This window comes from Lathyrus oleraceus, chromosome 3, assembly GCF_024323335.1.
Source record: "Lathyrus oleraceus cultivar Zhongwan6 chromosome 3, CAAS_Psat_ZW6_1.0, whole genome shotgun sequence".
Lineage (NCBI taxonomy): Eukaryota > Viridiplantae > Streptophyta > Magnoliopsida > Fabales > Fabaceae > Lathyrus > Lathyrus oleraceus.
This window is the reverse complement of record NC_066581.1, coordinates 230,014,449-230,025,504: the sequence shown is the minus strand read 5'-3', so window position 1 is coordinate 230,025,504 and position 11,056 is coordinate 230,014,449. Positions and strand designations below refer to the sequence as shown.

The 11,056-nt window shown below is 36.7% G+C and overlaps 1 protein-coding gene across 1 annotated transcript; it reads right to left on the bottom strand.

Annotated features, from left to right (window-relative positions):
* Nucleotides 1-1,398: 1,398 nt before the first annotated feature.
* Nucleotides 1,399-6,584, bottom strand: LOC127130575 (uncharacterized). Its single transcript, XM_051059557.1, has 17 exons — nucleotides 5,881-6,584; nucleotides 5,754-5,799; nucleotides 5,299-5,420; nucleotides 5,074-5,147; nucleotides 4,866-4,941; nucleotides 4,696-4,785; nucleotides 4,411-4,611; nucleotides 3,948-4,066; nucleotides 3,780-3,861; nucleotides 3,158-3,256; nucleotides 2,976-3,071; nucleotides 2,802-2,879; nucleotides 2,571-2,675; nucleotides 2,317-2,489; nucleotides 2,122-2,212; nucleotides 1,891-2,040; nucleotides 1,399-1,782 (listed from the first exon to the last, which is right to left on the bottom strand). Exons 3-17 carry the CDS (start codon nucleotides 5,314-5,316, stop codon nucleotides 1,549-1,551), a joined length of 1,686 nt encoding a protein of 561 aa, XP_050915514.1. The 5' UTR covers nucleotides 5,317-5,420; nucleotides 5,754-5,799; nucleotides 5,881-6,584; the 3' UTR covers nucleotides 1,399-1,548.
* Between the last annotated feature and the right edge of the window lie 4,472 nt (nucleotides 6,585-11,056).

The window sequence follows — 11,056 nt, the reverse complement described above, 5'->3', positions numbered from 1 at the left end:
TCATTGTGCAATAAGGAAATCAGAGTTTTCGTAGTTCAGCCCACTAGGGCTGAAAAGAAATTGATTGGAGGCAAGAAGAAATGGATGATTGAGATTGAAGTGATTAGAATGGAATGATTGAGAATTGAATAGAACGAGGAATGGATAGACTTGATAGTTACTGGATGATGAGAATCACACTAACTTTCAAGTGGAGAGAGAAGAGTCTTTGTAGTTGCTTCTTGCATGGAAGATGAAGACTTTATCAATCGTTAGATTCGAATCATACTAAAGTCTATGAATAGAGGTGAATACGATGAGCGCTAGGTCATACGTCCCATACCCAAATATACTCAGAATGAGGGTAGGAATACTCCAGTCCCACTCCTACTCCATTACTTAAGGCTCGTATCGTACAACTTGATTCATGATTGATAAGTTGTTGAAGTGGTCCTTGCTTTTGTTGTTTTTGCTTTTGTGAAGAGAGACTTGTAAATTGTATGATTATAATTGTGCTAAAGTCTATGAACAAAGGTGAATACGATGAGCGCTAGGTCATACGTCCCATACCCAAAGATACTCAGAATGGGGGTAGGAATACTCCAATCTCACTCCTTCTCTATTGCTTAAGGCTTGTGTCACACTCTTCTAACTCACTACAACAAACAAGACCTTAGACAGCGCTTTTTTTAGCCTTAGACAGCGCTTTAAAGCGCTGTCTAAACCTCCGCTGCTAAAGGTTTAGACAGCGCTTTTTTAAATCTTAAAAGCGCTGTCTAAGCCCCCCCCCCCCCTTAGACAGCGCTTTGGCCAAAAGCGCTTTATAAGACCCTCTTATTTTAAATTTTTTAGGTATACCTTAGACAGCGCTTTTGAAAAGCGCTGTCTAAGCCCCACCCCCTTAGACAGCGCTTTGGCCAAAAGCGCTTTCTAAGACCCTCCTATTTTAATTTTTTTAGGTATACCTTAGACAGCGCTTTTCAAAAAGCGCTGTCTAAGCCCCCCCCCTTAGACAGCGCTTTTGCCTAAAGCGTTTTCTAATCCCCCCCTTAGACAGCGCTTTTTACAAAAGCGCTGTCTAAGGTATACGAAAATTTTTGAAACTTTTGTTTTAAACCACATTTTTTCCAGGTTTATAAACCAGAATTTCTATCTGTTTTCAACCAAATTTTGACAGACAATTATCACATTTTATATATGCCATTTTGGCATTTTTTCTACCAATTTTTGGCTAACAAATATATATATATACCAATTCAAACCAATTTTGCCTTAAATGTATCAAAATATATACAAATTTATGTACACATTTACAAGTCATAACATATACTACAAATGTACACATTAATTACACAAATTTATGATTAAATTACACAAGTGAGTTATCATGTAGTATAAATAAAATTACACATGTGAGAGTTAGCATATAGAACTATCCAATTTATTCTCAAACACAAAAGTCATGGTTGATGTGTTTAAACCAACAAAAAATGAACAATAAAATACAAGGAAACCAAAATAAAAGACTTGCCAAATACAATTAAATGCTAGATTCCAAGACACATAATTCTAGGACTTTCCAAATATAGCACGAATTATACCAACTATGCTACCAGTCATGAGAGCCTTCATCAATCTAAACTTTGTTTTGGTGTATGGTGGATACCTTATAGAAGCATCACCAAAAAAACTGCGATAAAGAACTGCTTTTTTGTGGCTAAATGCATCAAAAGAGAATTTTCCATGGTATGCACCAACTCCACTGTCACCTACTCCTCCAAAAGGTAGAGTATGAACTGCAAGCTGCACCAAATGAAAAACACACGTCAGTAACAGAAACATAGAAGTTAATAGTGTTACGATTTCACGTTAATTCAAAACTATGAATTAAAAGATTCAACGATAAGTTACGTGTATAGTAGTGTCATTGATGACCAAACCACCAGCGGAAATCGTCTTAACAAACTGCTCCTTGAGATTCTTATTGTTGGTAAATATATATGCAGCAAGAGGCTTTGTTCCTGAATTTATCACTTCAAAGCTTTCTTCTATTCTATCCACCTATTTCAAGCAAGGAAAACAATGAGAAAAAATAATGAAACTTTGAAGAAGATCTCAATGAATCGATGCCTTAATTCCTACCATAATGATGGGAAGTAAAGGACCAAATATCTCTTCACTCATTATCAGAGAATCTCGCGGGACATCCAATAGAATAGTAGGGCTAATTCTCCTGTAGTTTAAGGTGGGAAAAGAGAGATTTTAGAGGCAATGTTGTATTTCACCATATCAGGATCTCATCAATGAAGAATCTCCAACAAAGAAGACAGAGCTTACAATTTGGTTTCATCCTTTTCACCTCCATGCACAATCTTACCAGAGACTTTATCATCGTCCAAAAGCTTAGTCAAGCGAGCAAAGTGGTTCGAGTTTACAATGCGTGACAAATCTTTTGATTCCAGTGGATTCTTTCCATAAAAACTTTCTAATTCAGTCTTTAGAGCATCCACCTAAAAATAGAAGGCACCAAACACTAAACAAAGAGACATATATAGAAAGCCAACTACACTAGCTAGGGAAAAACCTATTACCAACTTAGGAGCATAGTCTTTTGTGGTTATAATATAATCGGGAGAAATGCAAGCTTGTCCATTGTTGCAACCCCATTTTCCAGCAATTATCCTTCTAGTTGTAACCTTGCAATTTTAAATTCAAATCAATTTAAAAATATGGATTATAAATCCTAAGTTTCAGAAAATTCACAAACCAGTCAGCAAATTCAAACAGTAACAAGTAGTCGTATTTAATAACAACTTGTATACCTTATGGGGCCTGTCAGTTCCTGGAATTCTAGGCTCCCTCGCAAGGACCAAGAAACGGGTAACATTTTCATCATCATCCTATAAAGATAGCAAAAAACACCTCAACTTTAATCTTGACTTAGACCAGCAAACTCAGATATGGTTTAGCAGCTCAATCTTCCAAAACGTTATTACCTGAATTCCTTCAGCAAGAATGTCCAGGCCGTATATTTCTGCAGCTCGGGAACTTGCAATGGCTCCGGTGTGTCTTACACAATTTATGGCCACTGTCTGTCAACAAAATCTCAATAGTTATGACGCGCCACTCTACAAACTAGTCCATATGTACTTTCACACAGAGAAAATTCTTAATATACCTTAGCAGCAACGGCAGTATCCTGGTCACCAAATATTGCCCCGACAGATGTGTCCAATATTATGAAAACAGTCGGCCATACAATTTGCATTGAACCAAGTTATTAGCGTCTAAAAAAGTATGAATATTGTAATTTCTTTGGTATCTTACAAAAAAACAAAATCTCCAATCCGATACTAAATATGAAAAGGTATATATGACCAAGAAGACAAAACTATAAATCAGAACCTGATGGCGCATAGAATTAGTATCTCCATTACAGTTGAAGGCTTTGCATCCAAACCCATATTAGAAAGCTCAAAATATTAAACATCCCATGAAACAAATTCCTACTACAATTGTAGCCACCAATATGTCCTAAATCATAATACATGAACATAAATTCAAGTTGTTTCGGAAGAGGACTCATAAAAGCTAGATAATATTCACCCCTGCATCCAAAAATACTGATCCAATAGACTCCCAAAAGAGCATTATGCCTGCAATGGACAAGAAAATCAGGAAGAAAATAAGCAACCTAGTTCCAATAGTTCCAAAATGTGTACGACTTTTCAAGGACCAAAAACATATTTATGTCTTAAAAAAACAAAATTTGCACAATAAAGGAAGAAACTAATAGCTACCTTATTGGCTATATTGTTGGAAAGCCAGTCCAAACCTTCATAAAGACCCTCCCCAGAGGTTGCACAAGTGCTCTGAATGTACCTGGAAAACCCAGAAGAGTGTATTAGATCACAACAGGATAGCTATTAGTACAGAATATGAAGTGCTTCATTAACAAAAATATTTACCAGTGGCGCTGTCTGAGAGAGTGGAGACCCAGCTTGTCAGTAATCTCAGCAGCATTCATTGCATTGGGAAGATCTTGTTTGTTGGCAAACACAAGCAATACTGCATCTCTCAGTTCATCCTGAAATAATCATTGAAATAAAGGATTCAAAAGTTAACAGAGAAATGAATTCAATCAGAAGCATTATAAGATATTGATTATAAGTTCGGTTATTCATAGTCAATATGTAAGCATATTCTAGAGATACAGTTTGCAGTATCAGGAGTCTGCACAAATCATAAATGACGGCATTGTTTAGATAAGCCAATAGATTCCATTGAAAATACGTTTGATGCAATCTGATAAATTGTATTAAACAAAAGTCATTGCAGATTTTAAAGCATATCTATTATTCAGCGTGTTTGAATAGGAAACATAATGTATCATTTCATTCATTACAAGATTGTACATGATAACCAACCAACCTGAGGATGACTCACAACACTGACGAGTTCCTCCATTGTCACACCGGGCAATCCTAAGAGACAGTGGTTAGCACGCAGCTGCACCTCTCCGACAAGATTCAACTTATGTTGAAGAAGTAAGTCATAATTGCGATGGATGCTTCCATCCGCAGAATTTTCAATTGGTAAAACCGCTTTATCAACCAACCACAGTTCAACTGCCTAGAGAAAAAATATGAATATATCAATACAGCAGTTTCAATTTTTCTCTTTTATTTGGAATTTAGAGCTGTCAAAGAATCCTACCAAACTAGCTCCGTATGTTTCAGTCTTCGCATATCTTCTAGGAAATATTCTGAAATCAACAGCTAAGATGCACAAGATTGTTATAATCATCTGCAAAAATATTTTTTATCAACATAATAGCATATTAAATCACACAATGGAATAAAGAATACTATATCCACACTTCATACCACAATAACCCTGTACGAAGTAATATATGCCCTAACAGAATTGGGCTCTTCTAAAACAGGAGATGAACCACCAGGCCTGCAGTAAATTGTATGGAAATCAGCAATTACCCACTTCAAAATACAGCTCGTGTGAAACTTTTGGTCAAACTTATTTATGTCATAAAAGTCTTTTCTTTTAAGAATTTAGCTAAACAAATTGAACAATTACCTCTTCACTGCAATATAAAGCAATGTTAAGATTGTGAATAAACTTGCTATTATATAGCTCCAGTCAGCAAGTACCTATAACCAAGTTCATTGTACCAATTACAAAACAAAATGATTCAAATTTATTCAAAAACCTAGTCAGCAACATAGCTACCAATGGACAACAGAAACAAAACAGCAACTTTCAAGTGTTAGCGAAACATATGATGCTACCGGGGACACTTACAGTGAAAAGTAAGAGCATAGGAACAACTATGACAAGAAAATCCAGAGTCAATGTAGATAGGTAAGCTTTAAAACTCCTATGCTCAGACGGTGCATCGTCCTTTTTCTTCTTCAGGGAGTTACCTATAAGTAAAAAAGCAAAAACTTGGATTTTAGACCATGTTTGGATAAACAGCTCAATTAAGAAATTGCAGTATAAGCGCTTATCATACTTATGTATAAACTATTTCTATAACAAAATAGAAAATAAAGTCAAATTGTTTTCATGTAAGCTACCCTTTGTTTTCGGTCACATTAGGAACCACATGAGACAACTAAATTCCTTCAAGTATTTTCATCAAAACTCAAAGTTACAGAACTCCAAAACTCAATTTACATGAAAAATCTTAACATTGACTGTTTTTCAACATTCATGCTGCCACAATGAAAGTGCGTGGGAACTGGTAAGGGACTAACCAGTTATGGGAATGGAGTTGAAGGAGTGGCGAATAAGTACCAAAATCTATAAGCAAAAACAGAAAATAAGCATTGATCAGAAATGACGTTAGAATTAAGCTGAGATTATTGTTGAGAATTGACTTACAGGGAGAGTTACTGTAAGAGCTGCGATTTCGAGCAAAGATGATCCGGTCAAATTGCTAACGAATCTGAAAAATTAAGAGAACAACAATGTCGCGGCGATTATTAGGATCCTTAGCAAGAACAACAACACCGTCGCTCCATCCCTTATTTTTAATACGGCGTGGACCAACGTTGTTATCGGAGATAGTTAAATTCGGAAGAAAAACGGAAGCATCGAGTTGAGATTTAACGGCGGTTTTACGATCTTGAGAAATGATATTGAAGAGATGAAGTAGGGCCCACTTGTTATCAACATCGGCGGCTTTGGAAACGAATTTGGTATATAGGTCAGCGAATGATAAGGCTTCAGAGGATCTACCTTCGGTGGCGAGACGGCGTTTGATGGATTCGGCGATGGCGGCGGCATCGGGGGTTACGGAGGGAGTGAGGTGGCTGGAGAGAATGCGGTGGGCGTAACGGAGGGAGTTTTGGAAGTGAGAGGAGGTAGGGTTTAAGGGTGGGGAATTTGGGGGAAGGTTTTGAGAAAGTAGATGGTGGACGAGAGCTTTTACTAGATCTGGAAGCTTTTGTTGTTCTTCTTCGGCGTCCATTGTTGCCGGCGAGATGCGAAACGGTGTCGTACTGAGAGTGGTTTTTTTTCTTTCTGTATTTGATTTTTTGGGGACGGAGAGAATGGTGTTTGGGTGAGTGATTGAGTGATTTTTTTTTTAATTGAAAGACATTAAACAGCGCTTTTGAGAAAGCGCTGACTAAGGTCTATATTTAAAAGCGCTTTCTAAAAGCGCTCTCTAAGGGGGGGTCTTAGACAGCGCTTTCTAAAAGCGCTGTCTAAGACCCCCCCTTAGACAGCGCTTTCATTATTTTTTTAGAACATTTTCCGTGTTTTATTTTTATTTTAACCTTAGACAGCGCTTTCTTTTAAAAGCGCTGTCTAAGATGCGCTGTTAAAAAACCTTTTTGGCGTAGTGACTTTGATTTAACAAGTGTTGAAGATGCCACCTTTGATGTGCTTAAATAATCCTCTGTTTGGTATAACTGAGGATGCCTTTATTGAAGATCTTGTCTTGAGGCCTCGAGCTCCACAGCTTGGAAGAAAAGTCTTATTAAGTGACCAAGGGTCTTTTGGTCACTCAAATTAGACTGTGGGATTATACAAGTTCAAAGGATTTAATTAATCAAAATCGCTTTTGATCAATTTAATCGGGGGTTTGGTTTTAGTTTTGGGGGGGGGGGGGACCTAATTTTGGATTTAGTTGAAGTTAGTACTTGTTAGAAACTATCTCGAGGGATCATACATTAGAACTTGATTGAATATTCTAAATTAGATTAGAAATCCTAAGGGAGCATGTCAAAGGTGATCAAAATCATGATCAAAATTAGATTGGAAATGATCGAATTCTAATCCTAAGGGGAGCATGCAAATTTCAACACAAAAGATCAAAATAAGCCCATGAGGGGCAAAATGGTCATTTCCCAAAATATACCTAATTTTATTCATGGCCTAAAGGATTTACTTCTAATTAAAACCTAAAAATTGATTGAGTTCTAAAATCTATGCTAACCTAATGTTTAGAAATTTATTCAATTCTAAAGTCAAGTAAAGCCTAATTTTAATCTAATTAAAATTCCTAAGTAACTTCTAATGAAAGAACTAATTAATTCTAGTGGAACTAATCCAATATTGTGCTAACCAAATTCAACAATTAGGATTTAATGTCCCATGGTCAAAATTAATCTAATTAGTCTAAGGTTATTCTAAAAAGTCAATTAAGAAAACAAAAGAAAAATGTAATTAAAAAAAGGGTATGAATTGAAACTGGAAGTGTAATCAGAATTGGACTAATGGGCATCATCCTGAGCCCAAGGCTGTTTTTGGCACAAGGAGTAAAGTTCCAAAAAAAAGGCATAAGGAACAAAAACGAGCATGGGTCGCGTCTGGGCCCAATGCCAATTCCTTCTTTCTCACAGATGGGGGTGGAAAATTTTACCTTGTATCCCTACAGTTAGCCTCATACCCCTACAAAATTTTAAAAATTCTCATTCGACCCTTAATTGGTTTTAATCAATTTACCATTTCATTTTTACCATTCAGTTGAAAATTTCAGAAATTACACGTTTCACACCCCTCGCACCGGAACTCCTGCAAAAAGACTTCCGGTATGTATTTTTTCCAAACCGAAAGACTTCAAGAGTGACTTCCGGAACACACAAATCAATGAACAGGAAGACTTCATGAAAGAGTTCGGGTTCAATCAAAAAAAATTTATAAACCAGAAGACTTCTTAAAAGAGTTCCGGTGAACAAATTTACACATACCGGAACTCTTTGGAGAAATGTTCCGGTTTGTATGATATATGTTCCAGAACTCTTTCAAGAAGGGTTCCGGTTTGCTTTTTTTTTTAATTTTTTTTAATCTGTTTTTTATTTTGCAGGAATGGAAAATCTTCCCCAAATATGTGTAGATACTACTGATGCGTTTATAACAACGGAAAGATTTGGTACACGAGAAGAGGTTATCAGATGGATTAAAGATGTTGGAATCGATAATAAAGTAAATGTTATTATCAGTCGTTCAGATACTGAAACGGGGAAGAGAGGTAGAAGTAGCAAATTAATATTTGGTTGTGATAAAGGTGGGAAACACAAGATTACTCATAGTGGTACCCAAAGTACGTCCAAGAAATGTGGATGCCCATTTAAAATCAGGTCGACTCCGACGAAAGATGGATCTGGTTGGAAGGTTGATGTAAAATGTGGGTTACATAATCATGGTTTACCTGATAGATTAGAAGGTCATTCGTTTATTGGTAGGTTGACCACAAATGCGAAGCAACATGTCGCTGATTTGGCAAAGAGACATGTACCACCTAGACACATATTGCTTTCCTTGCAAGACCGATATCCTGAGAATGTCACTCGGATTACGCAAGTATACAAGCATAAGAGTGTGATACAAAAAGAGATAAGTCCTAGGAGTGAGATATAACATCTGTTTAAGCTTATTGAGGATGCAGGCTATGTCTATTGGAGTAGAAAAAAGGATGACTCGGAAGTGGTGAGAGAGATATTTTGGGCACATCCTGATTCAGTTAAGTTGTTGAATATTTTTCCGATTGTGTTAGTTATGGATAGCACCTACAAGACAAACAAATATAGACAACCTTTGTTTGAAATTGTTGGCATGACATCGACCGAGTTGACTTTTGCTATTGCATTTGCGTATATGGAGTCTGAGCAAACAGAGAATTTTTGTTGGGTATTGGAGAAATTAAAAGAGTTGTTTGTGAAGAAAGACATGTGTCCACAAGTGATTTTGACAGATAGAGATCTTGCTTTGATAAAAGCAATTGAAATTGTGTTTCCTAGGTCAATTAATTTTCTATGTAGATTTCACATTAACAAAAACGTTGGAGCCAAATGCAAACAACATGTGGTGAATGACCTGCAAAAGACGATAGACATATTATGGATGGAAGTTGTCTGGGCTAGTGATGAGGTTGAGTATGGTCAACGGTTGCATCAACTTGAGCAAGCATGTGTTGATTATAGTGGATTTATTAATTATGTGAAAGACACATGGTTGACTCCACATAGGCAGAGATTTGTTGGAGCATGGATTAATCGAGTGCTACATTTGGGTAACACAATGACTAATCGGTACGTCTCATAATTTTGTATGTGTATTTTTATATGTGATATTATTTCTATGTATTTTTTATGTGTTATTTTCAATATTTTTAGGGTTGAATCTGCTCATTGGAAGTTAAAGCAGATGTTAGGAAACAGTATAGGTGACATGGTCAAATATTGGGAAGCCATGAATAACAACTTGAGGTTACAACTCGGAAACATTAGAGCTTTTTTGTAAGAACAAAAACTGTTCTACAACAGATTCCAGGATTTTGATGATAACAAAGGATGAAACCAAAAATGGCACTCTAACGAAAATTTTCTAAGTGTGCAGGACTCTGAACAAGAACAAAGGAATCTGATCGCGTTATCAGATACAGAATCGAATCAGATACAAAGTACCAGAAGATCATAAGCATCTGAAGAAGAAGCGCGCTCTAAAAGTTCTGACTCTGAGCAAAACAGCACAGCAGAATACCAAAAGCTCTAAACTTCCTCTAGATTCAACGCTGATGATCTAAAAGACCAGGACTATCAGAAGCTCTGATGTCACATCACAACAATCTTAGAGTAACAGAGTTAATGCAGATTCTGACGAAGAATCTCCTTATCCAGAAAGAGTAACGGAAACTACAACTTCAAATGGAAAGAAAGTATATTTGGAAAGAAGTTATTCAGGGAGACAAATCTGTTATGGCAAGAAACACAGAAGTAATGGCATTAAACTCTCATCAAAGTCAAATATTCTGCCATCACTACAACGGTCCTTTCACCACTATATAAAGGACGGCGAACTTCATTGAGAGACACCTGAACGCACAGAAATACTCTCTCTCTCTCTCTCTCTCTCAGTCTTTCACAAGTTGTTGCTCATACGTGAAACCAACTTGCTTGCTCTATTTGTTGTAATATTTGCTTTATCTTAGAAGCACCTTAAATTACTATTCTCTTTTGCTAAATTGATTTTGTTCCTCAAGTGACTCTGCGTAGTCTGTATACTTGGGAGGACTAAGAGATCCTTCTCTTAGACGTTGGTTGTAATAATCTTTCAAGATTAGTGGATTAAGTCCTTTTTGAAGGCGAAATCACCTTGGCCGGGTGGACTGGAGTAGCTTTGTGTTATAAGCGAACCAGTATAAAATCCTGTGTGTTCTTATTCTGCAAAAGCGCTTATTTTCCAAAACAATTCAAGCCCCCCTTTCTTGTTTTTCTCACATTCAATTGGTATCAGAGCTTCGGCTCTGCTATTGAGTTTCTAATCAAACACTTAACAATGTAGAGAGATCCAAAACGAGAAAAACTATGGCCTACACAAATGAAAGAGACAGTTACAATGCTAAGCCTCCTGTCTTTGATGGAGAGAAATTTGATTACTGGAAAGATAGAATTGAAAGTTTCTTTCTAGGCTATGACGCTGATCTCTGGGACATTGTCACAGATGGATACAAACCTCCTGTAACAGATGCTGGAGTTGAAGTTCCCAGAAGTAAGATGTCAGACGATCAGAAGCGAGAATTCAAGAATCATCACAAAGCCAGAACGATACT